We start from the raw sequence: 25,438 nt of genomic DNA on the forward strand, positions 1-25,438 counted from the left end.
TTATTCTCTTTTTGAATCCATAAAAGCCTCAACAAATCCTTACTTGCTAATGGCATAATCATCTTGTATGGGTAAAATGTTGGCCCGCTCCACCACCACCGACAACATTGTTTCCAAACTTTTCACCACAGTCACCGCAAAGATAATTCAATTTTTCATAACTTCAACAACTGCCAACATAGGTCTGAAGTAGTAATATGATTAAATATTCTTGCACACAAACCTCATTGTGCTAAGGGAAAGCTTGAATAACGTAGAAAAATCTTACTGTGAACTTTTTCTCATATAAGCAAATAAACCTCAAATCAACTTTGTGTGGTTTTATGGAAAAGACATGTCTTGCCTAAAACACATTTATGAAATGCAGCACATGCCTACACATGGAAGCGAAAAGGAAGACGAGGCTCTCTTAGCTCAAAGGATCAGGGTAACTTGTGAAAAAAAATGACTGAAAGTTCATTTAGCTATGCGATGGTATCCTTATCCCCAGACTAGCATCTCCGAAAATCAGCTATCGTTGAAGTGGGTGGAATCCGAGTTCACAATCTCTTCATTTGAGATCTATTTAGTTTTTAATGTTTTTAGTTTTCCAACATAGTTCAGATAACTACTTGGTAATAAAAGCGTGAAACTGCATTCAATTATTTGTTCTGCAATGGAATGGAATTTGCGGGGGAGATATTGCTGGTGCCAATGTTCCTTTTCTATTTCTAAGGAAACCACCACTTCATTTGTATTCCTCTTGTGTTGGAATAATATGAGAAAAAAAGTTGAGATTTTACTGAGATTTCATGGTCCATCTAGTCCAACTTGTTTGTCTATTTTTTACATTGCCTCAACAGGAAATTTATTTAATGTATTTACGTTGTTATGCATGATTAACAATGCTTAATTGCGCCATGAAAAGGATAACATAAAATAGTCATATATCTGCTCATTTCCTTTTCGTTAGCCCCTACCATCCGGCCATTGTTTCTTCTATTTCACTTACCGCCCCTCAAATATGCTGTGATTTGTGTTTGCTTTCACAAAGTCATACGTCACGTACCTGACAGAGCGCAACGGTAGCGGAAAGAAGTTTTACCAAAAATAAAACATAAAAGTTATGTTTTTTCTGCTTTCTTTAAATAATGGAAAAAATTGGATCGTCCCACCATCACATTCTAGCAAATGAGAATAGCAGGATTTGAATAACTAAACACGTTTTTTTTTGGCATAGCATGAAAATACTTTTAATGTGAATTAAAGTTAAAGGAATTTAAAAACTTTTTGGCTTAAGAACAAACAGAAGTTTGCTTTACAAAATGTTTGTAACAAAAATGTATGGACATGGATTTTTCCATAAAAGATTCAATGTCAAGAGGATTTAGGACATTGAGCTTCTTGGGAACACATACTCTCGTTTTAGAACATTTTAATTACAAACAAATAAGAGATCGTTATTCCATAGAAAGCTTGTATCATTGAATGTTTCTTTTTTTTCAAAAAAGTGATCTTACAACTTGAAAAAATATGAACATAAATTAACAATTTGAATTTCTTAAAAATACATATAATTAGTTGTGGTATATTTGCTAATATGTCATTTCTTTTGTTTTCCAGGTACGTTTCTCGAGGGACAGTTTTTAAAGAGAACAACTTGAAGGTAACATATGAAATAATTTCAAGATGCTGGTTCTATAAATGATATGCTTACTTATTTGTGTGTAACTGTATGCAAATAATTTTTCCTTCAGCCAATATTAAAAACTATACCCAAAATGTGTACTAACACCAGTGTTACCGTTGTGCCACTTTAGCGGCAAATTTGCAACTTTTTTTAAGCATTTAGACCATTCTATAGCCATGAACCAGTCTTGGGCAATCTCTTAAGAATCTATTTCATTTTGAGCATCCGATCTTCGTCAGAAAGGAAACATTTTGGTGTATCGGTACCAGACCTGTCAGTGGCAATATATACGCACCTATTACCCGCAGAATTTTACAACAATTGGCAATCGGTTTATATTTTGATATAGTCACTAGTTTACCTCTTAAGAATCTAGAAATGACAGATTTGCCTGAAATTTTGGATTTGTCTTCATTTAAACCCATGCGGATAAATTCCCATATTAGGTTTTTGAGCATCTAGAAATCGCACATTTTATCAAATTTTCCTAAAATGACCCCTATATGGACACCAGACATCTAGTAGACTAGATATCGTGACGCACGAAATTTTTGAGTCGTGTTCTCTTCTCCATTTAACTTCTCACACCTTTCTGTTTTTCATATTAGCTCAGAAGTGTTGCAAATGTGCTCACTCACTATCACCTACATATGAACTTTTTTTTACAAATCCCTCAAAAACATCGCCAAACACATTCCGAATAAAACACAACTGGCTTTGTAGACAATGATGTATGACGTAGTACGAAAAAAAGTAGAGGTAGCAAAATATAGCAACTCAACAATAAAAAGGAGTATCTAAATCTGTTTACAAACAGCAGTTACACACAAACATATGGGTGAACCATCGAAACATGTTTGCGTCTTTACGGTTCCCTGTCTCACACTTGAAGCGATGGAGAGAACAAAAAAACAACTTTTCCAGGATATAGCACACTTATCATTATGATGCTGTTTTTGTTTTCGTGTTATTGTAGTTGTATTGCATACATCCTGGCGTGATGAGTTGTCTTGTTATCCTTACACGCACACTCACGAACTCCAACACATGTTTTGTGTGTGCGTGTCGTTTTTGTGTTGTTCTTTTTGTTTTACTTTTGCCAACTTCCTGTGGTAAAACGGAAATCCTTTCTTTACTCATACCCAGGTTCTTTCTTGGCCGCCTAGTACGATAAGAAGCAAACAACGTTTCCTACAGAGCGAAGAAATGTGTTGTGAAACACATTAAAGTCCTTACATGTCCTGGATTTGAAAAGGTTTCTGTAATCAATTCGAATAATGTTAAATTAAATGTATTCGTGAAGAGGAAAAACAGACGGAAGCCACTGGAGGACCCACCACGATTTGAAAATATAAACCACCCTCGTTTTAAAGACAATTTTTCAAATTGACACTTGGCCATAGTTTTATAGGATAAGTCCTTGAAAAGTTACGGGATAGCAATCGCAATAACTGTTGCTTGAAACAGAGCACTCAATTTGACATTAAAGTCACGTATAAGTCTGTGGTTCTTTATATTCTCGGCCTGTATTTTCAATGTCCTATTGTCCTGCTAGGACATTGTGATTGTCATTGTTGCACAATGGGTCGAATTTATATATGTATTTTTTAAATTTTATTTAAAAAAATCAAAAATTGATTATTCATTCATCTATTAGTTTATCGAAAATCATAATAAATTATAAAGATAAACACAGACAGGGTACTAGAAATTAAGGTTTTCAACCGAAGACGTTTATCTAATAATTCTTTAAAGAATACGAATCTTACTAAAATATCCTATTGTGTCTTGCTAACGTTGTTCTTTCTCATGTTCTTTGGCTTGGGGTTTTGTACGTACTACACTACACGAATTCTTTATTGACATTTTTATTTGACATTCTATCGTTGTCGTTGTCATTCTTGATTTTTTTCTTTGTAGTCCTTCATTTCCTTCCTTCTCCCTGCATCATTGTTTTTTTACAATGTCAAAAAAGGTCTACGTCTAGAATTTTATATTGTGAGCTTTTGATTTTCCCCATCGGCTTTGCACTCACTTTCACTTTTGCCACTACTACCATCCTCCTAAATGTTTGTCTTGCTTTTGTCTTCGTTTAATGTTATTAAATTTGGTTGATGATTGAGTCATATGGCTAGCTACTTGCTGAAAGTATTTCCGCTAGCAAGTGTTATACTGTCATTTCCGTTTCCTATATGATGCCGTCGAGTCAGTGCCCGTAATGGTTGTTATGCGTTTTTTTTTTCTTTGAGAGTGGGAGACATCTCCATTTGTCTTTATTGCCCTTAGAGCTCATTGGAACAGCCTCCTCTAATGTATTACTGTTGTCGTTATGGTATTCTGTAACGATTTAATGAGTCTAGTTTATAATGTCAACATTATTTACTTATTTTCATCCTTTTCTTGCCTTGTTTTATTGAATTACTATTCATCATTATCCTAGAGACATTGTCCTTGTTGTAGTCTTGGTCCTTGCCTACAGACATTTAAGGGTAAGCCGGGTAAATGATGATGGCGATCAACCATGTATAGAGATGGATGACTTTAGCAATGTGGATTGATGATATAGGTATATATGAACAAATTTTCCTTTTTCTCTTTCACGTCTAATGAAATTAAATGGCATGACCTTAAAAATGTCCCTTGATTTTTTCTAAGATCCTAAATTAATAATTTGTTTTTGACAGACAACGTTAATTGCATTTGATCTGAGCCTAAAATAGGAACAAGAAATTTTGTTTGCTAGCAAAAGGTTTGTCTTTGCTTCAGGGGAAATTTGCATATCTTTTTATACGATTTTTAAATAGAAATTTTTAAATTTTAAGGACGAAATGTGTAGGAAAAATATAGTATTTATCACATTATTTAACAACTTTAGAAAGGTTGATTTATTTTTGCTATCTATTTTATCAATGACATTTAATAATTATATTTTTTGTTGGTTACTCTCAATTAAAATTCAACATTATATTTTCTACATTTATATTCCAATTGACCCAATTCCCTAATGAATTCGTACATGTACAATTGAAAATGTGCATATTGAAAATACCTTAAATATCTCTAGTCAACATTCAATTTAATATTGCCTAATTTCAGGCTCAATATTAAGAAATTCCATTAAATCTTTGAGTATATACATTTCTATAGCAATTAGAATTGGTTGTAGGATTATGTCTATGTCATTCCATGTTATGTAGGAATTTATTTAATTGAGTTTGAAAGTAATTTGAGTTTATATAGATTTTGTGCATTTGTTTAAGGATATTGATAAGAATGGTAATATCGTCTATGTACGCGTTTCCAGTTCAAGTAGTAACAACAATTGCATAAGAATTGAATTATTTATTTCAACAATTTATAATTCAATCTAGGTATTTAATAGGATTTAGTCGACTTGTGATTTTTTTTGTGAAGCACATGACAAGGTGTTTGGATATGATGGGGTTGACAACAGTAAACTTTTGGTCAATTATTTTTAAAATTCTTTATAAACAAATACTGTCTAAGAATTAAGAATTTCAATAAATTATTTGCATTGCATTCACTCTTAATTAAATAAAGGAAATACAAACATTGCAATATATAGTAAAAAATATTTTGGACGGCCTAAAATAGTTTGTAATATCAACTTAGATATGTAAAAATTAACAATACTTGTTCTTCCTTTATCTACACGGACGAAAAAGACTGTTTTTCATATGTTTGGAACTTTTTAACACAATATTTTTAAGTGCAAACATATAATGTTCATAAACTAGCATAACATGTTTGGGACATATATGTTAATATGTTAGAACATATTATGTTTGGGACATAAAATGTTTGTAAATATAATATGCTTAGATGAAAACATATAGTAATTTGGAAATAGCCTATAAAAAGATATAAAATAGAGAGTATGCTGCAAGTAAAATAATGGAAGTAACCAATTGGCGCCTTAAAAATATATCCACACAAAGAAAATTTCATTAAAATTGTTTACTACCAGTGTATGCCCTAAGGTGAAACTTAATATGTTTTAACAATACAAACAATATTTTGTTACAGAAGCGATTTTTTTTGAGGGTGTAAAACCGTTTAGTAATATATAGATTAAGATTTCTAATATTTCTAGGGTTTCGAATAGCAAAATGTTTATTTGTTATGCAGAGACATTTTATTATTACTTTTCCATATTGGAGCCAAAATCTGAACCGATATGGATTATGTTTTAAACGTTTAGAAAATACCATCAAATGTGTTAATTTTGAACAATTTTCATTCAAAACCTATGGTAAGAAAACAATGTTTACGAAAATCAAGGGAGATATATACACAAGAGTCATATCTAAATCCTTGAACCAAACAAAATACATATATATATTTATTATCAGAAGTCGAAAACCCAAAGCCCAATATTAAAGAACTACTGTAATATTAATGCAAATTTGAATTTGGGATCATATTGTATACGCTAGAAATTTCAATTTCAGATACCGGCAATCACCATACCAGAGCGGTATATATACTGACGATATTTGCAATTATTTTAGCCTATCTTAAAATTGGAAAATGTATCCATATTGCATTCATTGTACTGACAATCTCCAAAGAAAAGAATATTCAGCAATTCTCTCAGTAATATTGACGCCAGTTTTGATTATTGCAGCTTTGAAAATAGTTCTTACACCGCAGAAAATATTGTCGTGAGGCCACAGATTTCATGTTCTTAAAACACGAATGCGAATTTTGTTTAGCTTAAAAGATGCATTTCTCTGAAATAAAGTTTTTTTTTCTTGTCCAAAAGTCGTACTGAAGTCGCTTTGTCCTTAAGTGATCCCACTTAAAAATGGGTATGGGTCAACTTGGCTTTTATATAATATGAAAAATTCTTCAAAATAAATAAAACCGTCTTTAAATTCGGTGACTTGTTTTGAGTACAAAGCAAAACTCCGTTAAAAAAAGGAGATGCCTTGATACATACATACATAATTTCTACTTGAAGTCGAGTCTGAATTTGGAAATTTAGTTTAAGTTCTTTAAAGGACTTTGATAGCACATGAAGAAAAAAGGAATAAGTTAAATATTGCGTCCTAAAATCATGTAAGCAAAATTCAAATTTAAAAGAAAGAAATGTGTCTTTTAAATGTCTCCATACTCGAATACCACAATCATTAGTGTAAAGACAAAATCTTTATATATGTTCCTCTTTATCTATCCGATGAGAATCGTTCTGAATGTTCATAAAAATAATCACATTTAATCTAATCTTTTTCAAATTTTGAATAAGTTATGTCTTCATACCGATGCTTCCACAAAGAAAATCTATATCTGTCCATAAAGCTCGAAAAATAATTGTATAATTAGTGAAAATCGTATTAGTTTCTATTTCAGTTTAAAAATAGATTCAGTTGTCTCACGAAACCACACTGAAAAAAAGCATGCCCGGTTCCAAAGATTTTGTCTTTACTTTAACAATTTTGGTAATGATTCCGAGCCAAAGAAGCGGAGAATACAAGTAAGGATACTTTTAAGACACAATTCTCTTTTAAATTTGGGTTTTGTGTACTTGCTTCTAGGAAGCAAATTTTAATTGTTCGTTTTTCAGCTTTTTTCTTCATATGCTATCAAAGTCCCTTAAAAACGAGTTAACGACAACTTTATTTTCTAAATTAAGACTCAACTTCCAGTAGAAATTATGCTATGTTTCAAGTAAAAAACGTCTTTAAAATAAAGTGTTGAAAAACATGTCCTATATTTGAAAACGATAGACAAATTTAAAGACAATTTCATTAATTTTAAAGAATTTTTCTGAATTATTAAAGTCAAGTTGACCTTAGCCCAAAATTTTTTACTTTCATGTTATGATATCCATTTTTAAGTCAAATCACTTATTTATAAGGACAATACGACTTCATTGAAAAGTTTATCGACTTTTGGACAAGGAAAAAAACTTTATATTAGAGAAATGTGTCTTCTATGCTAAGCAAAATTACCATTCGTATTTTAAAGACATGAAATCTTGGACCTCACGACAAAACTTTTTTCAGTGCACCTATTCACAATAACACCTGTATATAGGGTAGAATGTTTTACTTCTTCTTTAATCCTTGTCTCTTTTGTTTTCAATTTCTTTTCCTATATTCTGTGTCATACAAAGAGAAACATAATTTTGTCTAAGGGATTCTGGAGAGTTGTTTTTCATCTAGGTACTTCTATATGGGGATGTCAACTACTCATTGTTGTTGTTTTCGCGCACAGGTGGGAGAATCAACCTTTTTCTTCATTTCCTTGTGTGTAGTATATCCATGTTGACATTGTTGTTGTCATTACTGTCTTTTGCCAAAGATGTCACTTTAAATTAATCATCCCTGTGTTTTTCGCTTTTGTCCGTCTGTCCGGATGACGCCTAAATTGATTTGGTTAGACATTTGTCATGGGTTGAGCAGATCTAATGTCAGGGCTCCATTCCCCCAGTCTTTCCAGCAAGCGATACATTATTTCAATCTTAATCCCATTCCATCTCTTGACATTGGCATTTTTGGTTATGAGTCTACTCCCACTACCACTCAGACCGATATTCGGTTGTAACATAAGTTGACTGGGGCTGGCAAAACATTTTCGCTTGAATTTTTGTTCGCTTAAGGCTTTCTTGTTTTTGAGATTGAGGTTTTACTTGTTTGCCTTTCAATGTCAATCAATCATGTGCTCACATGCTTTAAGCCAATTCGTAAACTTTCACCTCAAACATTCTGTACTCTTTAACGTCCATCGGATATTCAATAGACTGGGTTTTTAGGAATTACAAATTTCCCAAAAGCAATGGCCATAATGTTGCCATTGGTTATATGAGTGACCCTTGTTTCCGCTCAAGTTAAGTGCAATTCATGATTTCGATGTGGTCCAATTTACGCTTAGCATTCTGCCAAACCTAATGCAATGGCAGTTTTTAATGAAAGTTGCTTGTCTGGGGTTTGAACGAAATGACGAGTAATTAGTTTTTGAATTTCTGCATATTGCAATTAGGATGTTCTGTGCCGTTACACTTAGTGCTCGACAGCCTAACGGGAATAGAACAGAACACATGCTTAAATATTATTCAAATTTGAAATTTTACCCGAAAGAGTTTCTAATATGTGTGTTTTTTTTAATAAATTTTCCCAAAGGCAAGGAGATTACTTTGCTTTGGACAGCTAATTGGAATTAAGCATATGAAGAAACTCTTACAAATTGAGTTTATTATCATTTAATGACTTCGATCAACACCCTCAAAAACCCCGCTTCTGTAAAATATATCCCAAACACATTTTGCTTCAAGCATATATATTTTCATGATTTGTCCAAACAAAATATTGTTTATATTGTTCAAACATATAATGTTTCACCTTAGGGTATACACTGGTAGTAAAAAATGTTAATGACATTTTCTTTGTGTGAATATATTTTTAAGGCGCCAATTGGCTAATTCAATTATTTTACTTGCAGCATACTCTCTAGGTCTCCCTTTCTAAACACATATATGTTTGTAAACTATTTCCAAATTAATATTTGTTTGCATCTAAGCATATTATATTTACAAACATTTTATGTCCCAAACATAATATGTCCCAAACATGTTATGCTAGTTTATGAACATTATATGTTTGCACTTAAAAATATTGTTTTAAAAAATTTGAGTTCCAAATATATAATTTTTACACCCAAACATATGAAAAACAGTTTTTTTCGTCCGTGCATAAGGAAAAAATCACAAATTACATTTTCGCTATATAAGTTGACTTCTTGATTTTGATTAGGATACCTGGCAATTTTCTATCTGTATTTTAGCTGGTTTAAAAAAATAGAAAATACTGCTCGAATAAGCGCGATAAGCGCGAAGATTTATTTATACCAAATATAATTTTAAATTCCTTCTTTGATTCCAAGAGTAGTATATCTAGAAATATAATTTTTCCAAAAATTTTATAACAATTTACACAATGAAAGATCGGCATTTCTAAATTAGCCACGTTTTTAATATAATATTCTCTCCTCCCCATTCATACAATTATAGAAATAATTTCAAAATTTCTTGGTACTTATGTATACGAAATTCTTAAATTTTGAGTTACGCCACTTCATGTCCAGTTTTTCCAAACATTGCATCATAGGCTTGAGCTATTTTATCTACAAATCCTAAAGTTCGTTGATTGTTTACTTCAATTAATTAAGTAAACAATTTCTTCCTTTTGCTATTGATCTTTAACAAGAAATCTTGGTAAATAGACTTAAATGGAGCAAATAAATGATATGGCAAAAATAAAATGAAATGGGGGAAGAGAAAAAAGAAGTCAATACTAATGCCCAACGATTTGCTACAGTCCTGGGCTTAATGAACTGTCAAATGCTTTAATGATAGCAGAAGTTTGGTATTGTAAACGAAATCAAATAAACTTGCACGCACAGAAAAAACATGTTTGGACATGGTTGCCGCATCCATTTAATGCTTATTTAGAGTATGTAATTGTCGCGAAAACCATGTATTTTGTCTTTGTAAAAATAATTTTCGAGCGGAGAAAAATATATGTTGGCAATAAGCATTTAAATGGTTCTCAAATGCCGCAAACATGTTCTATTATTTAAATGATAGAATTTGAGATCATTATATGGTCAGGAAAATCATGTACCTGACCATTCAATTTTTTTACTTTTTTGCAAAGAAAAAAGTATTTTTATAGTTTACGTATAGATATGTCTACAAGCATTACATGGCCATAAAGACCATGTACATTGTTTTCGTGACCATTTAATTTTTTAATTTTTTTGCAGCGACAAGAATTTTATAAAAACATTGAGCAGGTACACACGATCTTCATTTTGCGCGTCAGTCGTGTGTTGATTGTTTCTTGGAATGGACGGAGAATACGGAATTATTGTGTTTTGTGTTAATTTATTTATTCAGAAATGGCACGTGGTTTTATGTGAATACAAAAAAGGAAAGTGTAATTGAAACAAATGTACCTGGTTTTTGTTCTGCATTTTGACATATGGTATAATTTATTTTTATTTGCAGTTATATGATGTCTGTGTTTGTACATTTGATGGGCACGAAGTAAATATGGAATGATTTCTTATTGTTGAAATTGAACCAAACTAGAGTGTGTAAAAATATGTGAAGTTTGCTTGCACAACATTATAAATACAAATAAACAATGAATTAGTTTATAAATAAATAAAAACAAATAAATAAAATTGATTTTGTGTTTTCTTTTCTCAAGTGGCGTCCTTTTTTCGACGACGAAAAAAGTTTTTTCATAAAAATCAAAACATTTTAGGTTGTGACCATGTTCTTTTAACTAGAAGAAAAACATTTTTGACGAATAACATAACATTTTAGATCGTGACCATTGTCTTTTAATGGAAACAAAATTCTTTTTATCAATATAATAACATTTTAGATGAGGACAATTGTATTTTTCTTAGAACCATGTTCACTGAGCCAACATGGTTGCAGGTTAAAATGTTACATGGTCGCCGCAAAAATAGCTGCTATCATATTATTTTGCTCTTCGAATATGATTGTGGCAATCATGTTTCTTCTCTGCGTGTGTGCTTCATGTATCAAATGGATTTCGCATCACTAATCCGTAAAAGAACAACTAAAACTAAAGAATAACAAATCAAAGTTGCTAAAATGTTCACATATATGCTAAGCTAGATGACCAAGTGAAGAGCCAACCACTACTATTTCTCTAAACTTTGGCAAAAGTTGAAAAAATGTTGTTTGTTATCCCTGTCAATCTTCATATTTTGTTGTTGTTACTGTTTTGTTTTTACCCAATAAACTATTAACAAGTTTTAGTTTATGTTTCTGGCCTTTACCCCCAAAATGTTGAATATTTCATTCATCATTATTTCATGGCATGTTATCTTAATTAAACTACGTTATGGTTTAAATGTTCTCAACATCCGACAGGAAATCAACTACAAAAGCATTCAGTTGTCCATTCGTAAAAATTAATTCATAAAGGGCGGTGGTAGAGTCAAACATTCCCTTTATCAGGAAACTTGGCATTGCTACTGTCGGTTGTCCTAAGGTTCCGGTTTGTAAACCAAAAAAAAATATTATTCCTCTCGGAAGTTATTCGTATTTAAGTTGTTTCATTAAAATGCGTTTTACATTTGTTGTATTTTGGACAAGTTTTTATTGTCTTTTTTTTTGTTTGTTTTTTTGCTTTATACAAATAAATAAAATATTTGAGATTTTTCATTTGTGTCCCTTGGACCCCACTCACCCCCACCAACTGTGAAAGTTTTACTCTACTCAATATTTCGTTTCGATGTTGGTGGTTTTATTTTTCTGGTTTTCGGAAAGTTTGAACACAGCTGCCACAACAGCTTTATGATGCTGTATATTTGCATTTTATGCGTACAAGTTGTACAATTAAATAACAATTACCTTAATTGTGAAAGAACAAGAGAAATACAACAGCAATAATATTTTCCAGAAATATTTGAAATTTTCTTTAGAAAATAAAAGTTATTAAATGAATAAATAACATGAAATAAATTTAAAATCTTCTAAAAAGCAATAGATTTCAATTTGAATATAATTATTCCCTTTTTAGGTTAGTTGCCACAAATTGCCTACTTTTAGGTGCGGACGGATAACACGCCGAACAATTATGTTCCTTTTACGGGGGTGATCCGATAATTGTTTAACCTCATCCCCTAATGGGAGACTATCTGCTAAAGGGCTACTCTCTGCCAGGTCAAACACGTAGTTTTCGTTTTGACCACGTTTTGAAGGAAGTTTGATCGCGGAAAATGGAAAAAAGCATTATCGCCTGGAAAATCGGGCAGTGAAATTAAAGAGAGTTTGCTAAAGTGTATCTTCTCACCCTATGGCTATATTAAAAAATTGGTTCAAATTTATAAACTCTTGTCATAGAGCTAAGCATATAGGCGGAGAGCACTCATTGAAAAGAGGGAAGTTCACAACCTGTGGTATCTGAAAAGGCGATATTTCCAGCATAGAGTGATTGCAGAATTCGTATTGGTCATATACCCACATAGATTTTCGAATGCATAGCTTAATTATTGGTCTGTTAAAATTCAGTTATGATGGTCTTTAAAAGGCTATTGAACGGTTAAACATAAACATTGATCCTCCAATATTTTTGTATCGGTCATTAAATTGCCAAACAACCCCTTTTGGCAATTACCTGAATATTTGTGAAATAAATTTGAAATATGCACTTACTCGAGAAATTGCTTTTAAACTACATAAAAAATTAATTTTCATCCCTCAGTTTTTATGTTATCCCTGTTGCATTTGCATGACATTCATTTTTTGTGCATCCATAAAGTATGCTACAAACCGTCAGAAAACAAGTAACTGAATGACTACTGCCTGACTGAACACATACAATGACTTACAATTGTGTTCATACACGTTGAGCTTTCATATGCATGGACAAAAAACCAATACCCTGTAGGAATTTCATGAGCTCACCGAAAATCTAGCTAAGGATTTCAGTCGAACGAAAGCGTTCGATTCGGACATGAGAAAATTACTGCAAGTCGCAGAAAAAAGTCAAAGCGTTAAAGGAAATAACCAAAGAACGCAGCAGCCAGAAGCTAATTTATTTTCAGCTATTGGTTAGCTGAATCTGATGGCATTCTACTTAATCTCTCTCTCTCTCTCTCCGATGGTAACACTTGTAAACACTGAATACAACTTTAAATGGGAAATAAGGTAGTTTTATAGTCACATGTGACTCTGTTTTGTCTAACCATTTGTTAGCTTAGTGTTATCTCAATTTACGACAGGGTATTTAAATGTACATATTTACATGTATGGTAAATATACATGTTTGCTAATATTTTACAATGAAATACAAACAGAAGGGTTGTCAGGGGGGACCTGTGGCATAAATGTGAGTGGTAGTACTAGTGGCTGCAGTAGCTGCCTAAAGGTATGCATTAAATTATTTATAACATAAAAACAGTAGCAGCAACAAGAATTTGCAAATTGATATTTATTCACTTAAAAGTGAACATGAAAATATTAGAAAGTTTTGTTTTTAATATGAATATAATTTGTTCTACCAATAATTATAAACTCTATAACCAATTAAATAAGAAAACGGTTTTTAAAAAAGTAAAATTCCAGGAAAATGTGAATTACTGGTCGGTTTTTTTGCCATATTTTGCATCTCATGCTCCGATTTTACTCTTCGATTTTTTCCTCTTCACATGCACTTATCTGTAACCTGTAAAAGAGTGTATTTGACAACCTTTGTTGGAAATCATCTGAAGTAAAAAGTATGAATTTCAATTTACATTTGATCTCTTGAACCCGAAAAACGAAAATAAGGAATATGATGAGTGCTCCATCGAAGGCCAAAGGCGATGCTTTCATATCACATACAAGCAAACAATTGCCCAAGCCTGCAAGCTGGTTACAACCATGGCAACCATAGTTATACTACATCTGATGTTTGTAAGCTTATACCTACATTTACATACTCGTATGGATGGTGTATGCCTGCACTTACACATTCGTTTTCATTTCATTAACATGTGAGTTTTTCATAGCATACGTAAAAGGGCAAAACAATTATTAAAATTGCGGTATAATTTTTTCGGAAGCTTTCATAGTGAAAACTATTACATTTAATAGCATAGATGAGGGGGTTAAAGAAACGGTTAAAAGCCAAAATAACAACATTTAAGTAGACGTCATATACAATATATTTTAATTAAATCATATTTACTAAATGATTTTAAAGCTTTCGTATGCAGTGAAATTAAATATATGTGAACTTTTCATAGTGATTCTTAAAAAGATCCAAGTCTAGCCTGTCCACTTTCAAAACAAAAGGTATGTTGTTAGTGGGTATATTTTACTTATATTCTGGGCATTATATAGTATTCACCAGGGCTGTGGACATAAGCGTAGTAAGGCCTCTGGGGGGAGGACTTAGCCCCCTCCAGAAAAAAATTAGCCCCCCTAGAATGTGAAAACCTATATATGATTTTCTATTATATATTGTTACTGTAGTATAGATAGGGGGGCTATAGCCCCCCTGGTTAAAAATGTCTAGATACGGCAATGGCTGTGGAGCCGAGAAAATTTTGCTCGACTCCGGCTCCGAGCCTCGACTCCGACTCTGGAGTAGACTCCAGGTGGTGTACCTAAATCTCATTTTAACAGTATTCCAATTGTAATTTTAAGGTTTAGTGTTCCAAAAATAGACCGATATAAGTATTCTATTTTGCCATATGTGTTTATATGTCTAAAAGAACTCTAATTTTCATTTTTGATACGACTCGACGACAAATCTCAGCATTTTAGGAATGTAAAGAACTCTATATTTTAATTTCAGGCCAATAAATTAAAATACGAAACAAGACTATATAGAGACCACATCAAAATATGGGTAGATAACAACAATCTCCAGAATATGAATTTATAAAAATACAAAATTTCAAAAAATAATTAGGCTTCCAGATGTTTAAGAAGTAAAATCCTGGTATTGGTCCATATAGGCATTTTATAAAAAAATAAATCTATATAAAAAAAATACACAAAAATCAAAATATCGGGCTAATCAGATAGAAAGTTTAGATGTTAAAAAATGTAATGTGTCGGATATATAAAACAAACATAAACTGTCATAAATTAGGGCGGGCGGAATTTTAAATAAGCACTACCATACAACAGATGACAGAAATAGCTGGACAGTTACGAATATTATTTCTATAGAAGTAAAATGGTAAAACATCGATTTATAAATGGTCTGCATATTATTTAAGCCAACATATTCTAGTTTATTTTTCACAATTAAAATTGCATGGCATACTTTTTGGAGAAACAAAGAATCACTTTTCGAGAAACTAAGTTAAGTGTTCTGCAGTTTTTTGGGCAAAAAGCAAAATGTAATATGTAATATGTGCCCCTAAGGCAGTGGTTATTCTCCCATGGTAATCTCTAAAATTCTACGAGGTCAAGAACTGCAACAATTCATTTTTATATAAAGACATCCATATATGGATGGTAAACTTTTACATATTTCGTTGGTTGAGAGATGTGAAGTTAAGCTATCTTTTTTTCTGTAACATATGTTTACTTTTTTTTTTGAATCAGCCAACCATGTAATTGTAGTTTAACAATACATAAGGAAGTTTAAACAACAGCTAAACCCAAATAGTTTAATGTTTTGTGAATTTCCATTAAATTATGTGATTTTAGTTTTTTTTCGTATTTAAAATAAAGTCCCCATTGTTTATTTTATTTTCCCCACGAACATACAGAATACAATAAAAATAAATTTTAATTAAACGTGATATGTGGTGCATTTGGAATATTTAGCAAAGGTGAAAGAGCTTAATGTGGTTAAAAACGTTTTACCATGATGTGATGCAAACACTCATCTCTCGAAACAGATCACGAAAATTATAAATGAATTTAACCGCAATAGAAGGATTAATTGATGGCAGCAGCAAAATATTTCTCCATATTGTACAATAATTGCTGTTGTTTTTATAAATTCAAATAAACCAAAAAAAACAAGGCTATGTGAAACAACTAACAGTGTTTATTACGAAATCTACATGCAAAGAAAAAAAACGTTTGGAAAACGTGTACCGAAAACGTTTTTCTTTTGTTAGAGTTTTTTGAATTGCTTTGAAAAGTATACACTTTTATCACCAAAAAAATTCCTTGGTTAAAAGTTATTTTTGAACCAAAAACACAGTCCATTTCGTTTATCTCAAACACTGTTCTTTTCTGACTTTAGGTCTTTAATAAGACACATTTTAAAGTTCATAGTAAAAATTTAATATAGTAGAATGTAATGTTGAACATTTTTTCGGAATCTTCACGCAGAGAAGGAATATGATCACCTCAAACATGTTTCAAGAGCAAAATGTTATTTTTGTATGGTGACCATGTAACATGTTTGTCACTAAAAAGTTATTTTCTCGTCAAATATAACTTGCTTGCCGAAATCAGATACATGATTTCCGAGAAAATAACATGGTTGCGAAAACCATGTTACATGCACCCTCAAAAAAAATCGCTTCTTTAACATATGTTCTAAACATATTTTGCAGGAAGCACATATATTATTGCATACTGCCGAAACATTAATATGTTTGTTTTATGTGAACATATTATATGTTTGGAAGCATTTTGAGCCAAAAATATTATATGCTTGGAACAATTTTTCCCAAACACAATTGTGCTCATTCCCTAACATACTCGTAATTTTCACTTCCACGAAATTTTATAGTTATTGGAACCTTTTTCTGTAATACAAATAATGTTGAAGAAATTATTCACTTTTATAAATTTTTTAAATTTTACCTTTCGCCTGCACGGAGAATCGAACCGAGGACCATACAGTTTATAAGCCAACACACTATCCACTGGGCTACGTAGCTGTTATAGTCACCAGTAGATAATTATCGTTTTAAGTTACATTTATATAGCATAGTTTGCAGCGCCCACGAGCCCATGCAAACATAACATTATTTAACAGAAACATACATTTGTTTGCCACGTGGAGCAGTGGTTAGCATGTCTGCCTTGCATGCAAAGGGTCGTGGGTTCAACCCCTGCTCCGACCGAACATTTTTTTTGTTTTTTTTTTTTTAATTTACACATTTATATTTATACTATATTATTTTTTTTTTTAAATGAAACTTCGAAATATGCGTTATTAAAGATTTATAGTCAGTAACAGTGCTTGATATAAACGAAATTGACTGATTTTTGGATAAAATATTATTTTTTATTGCAAAAATAACAATCTTGTAATAAAAAACTGTTTTTGTACAAAACTTTAAAATTTGGAAGGACTTCAAAAACTAACAAAAGAAGAACGTGGAGTCAAGTATAAACATACATACATAATTTTATAATATAAACATAAATTTATTTAGGAGTGAACAGTTTTTTACTAGCATTTAACACCATCGCTCTAAAATTCCTTTTATTTTTCTTTAATAATTCATTTTAAAGAAAATAAACTTTTTAAATTGTTTTAGCTGTAAAACTCGAACTTAATGCCCGCTTTTATATTTGATGGTGTCCGTCAACTCCTCGTGGACTACTTTTTAATAAAGAGGAACTAAAGTTTGTTTTTTTTACATTTTACTGTGTAATTTTTCACTATTTCCTCCTTATTTCATTTTACTGTCCCAACTCTAAAAAGAGTATAGTGCCCTTTCGTTATTTTTATGAAGACCCCTGAATTCTTTTAACGAACCAAGAAAAAAATTGTGCCCATAATGCCAAAATGATAAACCCAACGCACGTCCACACATACATAAAATGCTGCTCTCAAGGCGAAAACATATGCTGTTTGTTTTTCAAATGTCTATTCTCTTGGTTCCTAATGTCTATTCTCTTTATTCAAATTAAATAATATTTAGACTTAAACATATCAAATTTTTGGCCTTATCATAAAACAGTTTTCCGAAACAACATACAAGCGGTTTCACAGATATTGTTCTCTTTTGACTCTTTTGCTGTGTTATATTGATATCTTTCGTCAACTCTCCCGGTTTCCATCTCTATTTCTCTCTATACTCTCTCTGTCGCTTTGAATAAAATATCACAACATATGTATGTTTAGTCGAAATTTGTAAATTTATATATGTTTGTATTCACACATATGATTTTTATGAAACATTCATGCCACAAACATAATATATTCTAACATATTAACATAGATGTCCCAAACATTTAGTGTTAGTTTAGGAACATTACATGTTTGCACTTAAATATATTGTGTTTAAAAATTGTGCCCGAAACACATTTTGTTTATATCGGAACATATGAAAAACATATTTTTCTAACAGTGTGGTCACCACCCAAAAATAACATTTTGCTCTTAAAACATGTTTGAAGTGATCATATTCCTTCTCTGGGTGTTCCGACCTTATCTGGAATATATGTAAAAAACAACTTTGGTCGAAGCAGGGATCGAACCCACGACCCTTGGCATGCAAGTCGGACGTAGCAGCCACTGCTCCACGGTGCCCAACTAAATGTATTTTTCTGTTAAACAAACTTTGTTTAATCGGCTCGTGGGCGCCGCAAGCTATGCTATATAAATATAACTTATATGGGTAATTGTCTATTGATGACAATAACGACTACATAGCTCAGTGGATAGTGTGTTGGCTTACAAATTGCATGCTCCGCGGTTCGATTCTCCGTCCAGGCGAAAGGTAAAAAAAAATTTTAAATTTATAAAATCGTATAATTTCTTCTACATTGTTTGTATTACAGAAAAAGGTGGTAAGAACTAAAAAACTTCATGGAAGTGAGAAAGATGTGAGGGAAAATGCAATTAGCCAGAAAATTTTTTTTTTGAGTTAGTCTTTATGAAATTATTTTAATTATTTTATTTTAATATTACATCCTGGAAAAGAATAAACGTTTATCACAAAATATATATACTTTTCTTCCAAATACACTTCGTTTCAACGAAAAGCAAATGAGAAACGAACTTTGTTTGTCTAAAATTTCGTTTGGGAGGAAAGAATTATTTTTTTGCGTGTATGCAACCCCTTTTTCAGTTTCCCAGACATATAAACTTAATGTTGTTTAGAGGAGTATCTGCCACTTTTATAGTGTTTCAATTAAAGAGGCAAAAAACAACAATAACCAAATTGTACACCATCAAAAAAATCGCTTCTCTAACATATGTTCCAAACATATTTTGCAGGAAGCACATATATTATTGGATACCGCCGAAACATTAATATGTTTGTTTTATGTGAGCATATTATATGTTTGGAAGCATTTTGAGTCCAAAAATAGTATATGCTTGGAAGAATTCCCCAAAGAAGATTGTGTTCATTCCCTCATATATTTATAACTTCCACGAAATTTTTGAGTTCTTCGCATCTTTTTCTGTAATACAAATATGCTGATTTTTTTTTCAAATGTCTATTTTCTTGGTTCCGAATGTCTATTCTCTTTATTCCGAATACTCAATCTACTATTCAAATTAAATAATATTTAGACTTAAGCATACCAAATTTTTGGCCATATTATAAAACAGTTTTCCGAAACAACATACAAGCGGTTTCACAGAAATTGCTCTCATTTCATTCTCTCGCTGTGTTATGTTGATATCTTTTTATTCAACCCTCCCGGTTTCCATCTCTATTTCTTTCTCTATACTAACTCTCTCTCTCTCTCTTTCGCTCTCTGAATAAAGTATCACAACATATATATGTTTACTCGAAATTTGTAAATTTATATATGTTTACATTCACGCATATTATTTTTATGAAACATTCATGCCCCAAACATAATATATTCTAACATATTAACATATGTGTCCCAAACATTTTGTGTTAGTTTAGGAACATTACATGTTTGCACTTAAATATATTGTGTTCAAAAATTGTGCCCGAAACACATTTTGTTTATATCGGAACATATGAAAAACATATTTTTCTAACAGTGTAGAGATATGAAAACAATGTAAAAATGGATTTTAAAATACATACTATTGCCCATATTCAAAATAATTTCCCTATAGTTTATCGAAGGAATTCCTACACGCTCACAAAAAATCGCTTCTGTAACATATACTCCCAAACATATTTTGCTTCAAGCATATACATTTTTGGGTATTGCCCAAACATTTATATGTTTGATCTCTTCCAATATATAATATGTTTGAAAGCATATTGGTCTAAACAATATATGTTTGGGTAGTCTAAGTTCCAAGCATTTTGTATTTTTGCATCCAAATTCAATAATGTTGTCTTCCAAAAAACAATATGTTATTATGTGAACATATAATATGTTTGGAAGCATTTTGCACCCAAAAATATTATATGCTTAAAAAAATTCTCCCAAACAATATTGTGCTCAAAATTTTATTTATTTATTTATATACAATCATAATGAATTATGAAAATAAACAGGTAATATAGGTGCTAACAACATAGGTTTTCGACCTGAATGCTCAAAATTTTGTTTCTGCCCAATTGTATATTCCCCCACATCTTTCTCACTTCCACGAGATTTTTTAGTTCTTAGCACCTTTTTCTGTAATACAAACATTGTAGAAGAAATTATTCAATTGTATGATGTTTTTTTATTTTAATTTTACCTTTTGCCGGACGGGGATTCGAACAGCGGACCACACAGTTTGTAAGGATCAAAGAAGTAGCTGATCAATTGCCCAAGGAAAAATAAAATGTTAATTTTGTAATAACAAGCAACAACCACCAAATTAATTCAATATCGCTCCCTGTTAAATAGCGCTCCAAGCTACTAAACACATATATGTTTATAAGCTATTTCGAAATTAATATATGTTTGCATCCAAGCTTATTATATTTACAAACATTTTATGTCCCAAACATAATATGTTCTAACATATTAACATATATGTCCCAAACATGTTATGCTAGTTTATGAACATTATATGCTTGCACTCAAAAATATTGTGTTTAAAAATTTGTGTTCCAAACATATAATGTTTATAGCCAAACATATGAAAAACAGTCTTTTTCATCCGTGTATAGTAAAAATAGCTATAAATTGTACAATAATCCTTTTGAATGTGGGCTTTAGCTTTAAGTTTACACTATGCCAATAAAATAACAAAAAAGCTAAAAATAAGTAATATAAGCTTAAAGTGTGATTTAATTTTCATGCGTTCAGAGGGCAACATTTTTTATTGCATCAGATCTTCCTTTTGCAAATCTGTGTTTTACACCTAAATATGTTTCATATTGAAAAAATATAAGACTAAAAATCTACCTCTTTTCCAAAAATTCCCAACAAAATCTCCTTAAAAACTTTTCACATTGTTCAGCATCCATGCATGTCTCTGTCATCAAGCCCCAAGAAAAAGGAAGTCAATTTACATTACGAAGTAGCTATATAATCTTAATTACATTGCTAGCAGCCTTCATTCAACATCCGAAAGAAAATCTTAAGAAATTACTCTACGACAAGAAAAAAGTTTTGTGATTTTATCCCTTTTTCATGCGCTCGTTCACTCACAGATGTCAAAGAAAAATTAATTGAGATTTTTTTCTTAATTATTAGTTTGCGAAATTATGGGAAAAGGTCCGATTTATTCATAACTATGGATATTTTGCCAGCTGACTTCTCTCGCAAACTCTCTTCAGCCACCAGTATTATTATTGTTATGCTTTATTTATAAACCAATAAAAATCCATAAATTCTTAAGAAGGTCAATGAGAATGAGACGACATAAAATGGGCTTTTGTGATTTAGTGCTAGAACTTGAGAGAAAAGAAGAATTTGAAAATTTATGAACATTTATGAACATTTATTTAAATATGCTGTAAAGATATTTACAAAGTTTTACTTTACTCAGACAATAAGCAAAGACTTAAACATAGATGGCATAAGACCGATGGCATACATAAAAGGAGACGAACTTTTAAAAATGAATTTTCGCAACTTGCAAAAGAATCCATTTTGTTTAAAATTTCACTATTTGAAAAAGAACTACAAACTACACGGACGAAAAATAATGTCTTTCATATGTTTCGGCGTAAAAATTATATGTTTGGAACTCAAATTTTTAGCACATTATTTTTAAGTGCAAGCATATAATGTTCATAAACTAGCATAACATGTATGCGACATATAGGTTAATATGTTAGAACATATTATGTTTGGGACATAAAATTTTTTTTTAATATAATATGTGTGAATGCAAACATATATTAATTTAGAAATTGCCTATAAGCATATATGGGTTTAGAAAGAGAGACCGAGAGAGTATAAAGAAAATCTAAAGATGACGAATGGGAGATATAACGAAAGACATCAACACAATACAGTGAGGCTAAAAGTCCAACACGAAGAAATATGTGAAACGTAAATATTCCTGATTGCTTTTTAACTTTTATGCTTTGTTTATAAATAAATATTTGCTGTATAACATTCGAATAAATTATAAACAATTTTTTTTATTTGTAATCTAACACAAGTATGTTATGGCATTTTGCTACAGATAAAAAAATGGAAGCAACCAATTGGCACCTTAAAATATAAATGCCTAAGGTGAAGCAAAATATGTTTGAACAATACAAACAATATTTTGTGTGGACAAATTCTGAAAATATATATGCTTGAAACAGAATGTGTTTGGCGGTATATGTTACAGAAGCGATTTTTTCTGAGGGTGTAGATATTCTTTCTACGAGGTTGCAATGTGTGGCGGCGGCATCATATGATCGGCATGGGCTAATTTCCTTTTACATATCAATGAGTGAAACTAGATTAAATTTCAATCTCAATGTTAGAGGATCTCCTTTTTCTAGCCGAATGCAAACCATTTTAGACACCACATAAAGCAACGTTTTACAAGCCTGCTATGTTGCCAGCCTTTTCGGTTGGTTTGATCAGCAACGATATTCATGATCCCAGCAAAAAAAGTGTCGCCAAAAAAGTAATGAAAATGTTCTTTTTGGATCCGGAAGTGGTGCATAATTGACGAGAAGCGATGAATTTAACATGGGCTTGTCATAAGACGGAAGTCCTCCATTTCAACAGCCGTTGCACTGAATTTGCATCACTTCTTTAGGTGTAATCCGAATTCAGTGTTTTGGATGTAAATTACAAAATTCTGTTATATATTGTCAAATAAATAATTTTTTATAATTTTTAATGGATTCTAACGCTTGTTGGAAACGTTTGACCTCAAATATTTTCAAAAATTCACAATTTTTTCAGATTAAATTTGGAATTTTTTCGACAAAATTTAAATAATTTGTACCATTTTATGAAGTCTTACTCTGTTTTTAGCCTATTTAAAACAAAAAAAGTTAAAATTACCCATTTGAAGTATGAACAAATCAAGTTATAAAAAATTGAATTAAAAGAACTTCCTGGGTAGTTAAAATAAAGAACATCAATGGGAGTGCATCTTCTGGAAGTGCTTTTAAAGTTGTGCCTTTGGAAGAATTTCCAATTTTTTTTGCTGGGATTTTTTTGGGATCTTCATAAAAGCCCTCATATATAATTCTACTAATAATGTATTATTATTGTTATTTATTCTATTCAAAAGTTGGAGTTATATAATCCCATGTTTTCCCTATATATACAGCGCATCAAATTTTGATGTGGCTTCCATATCCATCTATTGGATAGTACAAACCTCATTAATTAATTGATTTCAATCAATTCCAAACTCAAACATTTATAAAAATCAATGATTTTAAATATACTGTCTGTGATAGACCCGTCAATTGATAATATTTATAAATATGTATATGCAGACTTTGTTGTCCAATGAAAATAAAACCATGTGACATTATCTCGTTTGCTATTATGGCACTTTACTTTTGTATGATAAACAATGGCTTAATTGCATAATCCTTTCATTATTTGCAATTTCTGACATCGAAATAATCCACTATAATAAAATAATCCACTACGAATATAAAGTATATATAAAGGATATAAACAATGAATTGATAAAATAAATTGTTCGACTATAGGTTTGTTAAGGCAAATAGTTTGCGTAAATATATTTATTTAAAATAGGTCATAAAAAACAGTTTCTGCTTATATGTAAAAAAGATTTTTTTAATTTATATTTGTAAACAATTATCTCATATGAATGTATTTAAATTTCCTCAATCGTCATGTCTAATGGATTATTGCATAAATTTGCAAACACCAAATAGTGATTGTCAGAGAACCAATTTAGTTTAAATGGCCAAATAAACTTTCAAACAACATACACACATTCATTGAAAATGTTATAAAATTTACACATTTTGTTAATGAGCTTATAATATTATTAATTAATGTATTCTTAAGGGAAAACATGCAATAACATTGGAAAATTATAAAACCAAAATGTATCATTATTATTTATTTTCCACTGTTCATTTATAATTAATTATGCCATGCAACTAAAAGTATGCTTCATTTTTTCAGTTGTTATTACATGCACTTTAATGTATACTTTATTTTTTGTCTTTGTAGATGAATTTTGTGAGGAATATCCTCATAACTTAATGCCCACCCCTGGTTATTGGATTGAATGTTCACGACAAAAAATTTCATTACCTCCTAATCATACGATATGGGATGAAAGTGATTCAGAGCATGAAGATGTACGAGGTGGTAATACAAGCGATGCTTATCTGGAGCGTGAGTGTAGTGATCTGTATGAGGATGATGAGGACTCAGAAGCAACACCCAGGTATTTGCCCGCCTCTTTTTTGTTTTGGTTTTACCTTTTATCCGGATTATTTTATTTTGGATTCATGATGCACAATCTTCCTTTGAATTAGCGCATGCATGCCACATTGCTTTCTTTAATTTCCGGCTTTTAAGTTTCAAAAAACTATATTAAATATCCCTACCCTCCTTTTCATTGCATATCCATTTCATGCCATCCATATCTATCCATCATCCATGTTTTCGGTTTGGTTACGGTCGTTCGGCCGTTCCATGTTTTTGCATTTTTATGCGAATATTTAAGTCCTAGGAAAAAGACGACCATCGAGGAACAATGGGAACAAAATGGTGCATTCGAGTTGATTTCCGTGGAGCAAGAGACCTATGAGAAGTACTTTTTTGGCCACGAACATTGGAATTATTTTACCAGCGATGAAGATTTGGGACCGGTGATTCTGTCAATAAAACAAGAGACCCTCAATGGCCGAGATCAATTTCGTATATTAGTTCGTGCGGGGTCATATACGGTGCATGGCCTAATACCTGCCTCTTGTGTGTTTGCAGATAGGTATAAAGAAAATGTTGTAAATTAAACT

General features: G+C 31.3%; 1 protein-coding gene across 2 annotated transcripts in view; it reads left to right on the forward strand.

The window, feature by feature from the left end:
• Nucleotides 1–25,438, forward strand: part of rsh (Rap GTPase activating protein radish) — a 119,690-nt gene that overhangs the window by 81,059 nt on the left and 13,193 nt on the right. For both annotated transcript variants that reach the window (XM_075300041.1, XM_075300040.1), the window contains exons 9-10: nucleotides 24,645–24,864; nucleotides 25,147–25,410. In XM_075300041.1, coding sequence (XP_075156156.1) covers nucleotides 24,645–24,864; nucleotides 25,147–25,410 — 484 coding nt within the window. The remainder of the gene's footprint in view (nucleotides 1–24,644; nucleotides 24,865–25,146; nucleotides 25,411–25,438) is intronic.

Source organism: Haematobia irritans, chromosome 3, assembly GCF_050003625.1.
Source record: "Haematobia irritans isolate KBUSLIRL chromosome 3, ASM5000362v1, whole genome shotgun sequence".
Classification (NCBI taxonomy): Eukaryota; Metazoa; Arthropoda; class Insecta; order Diptera; family Muscidae; genus Haematobia; species Haematobia irritans.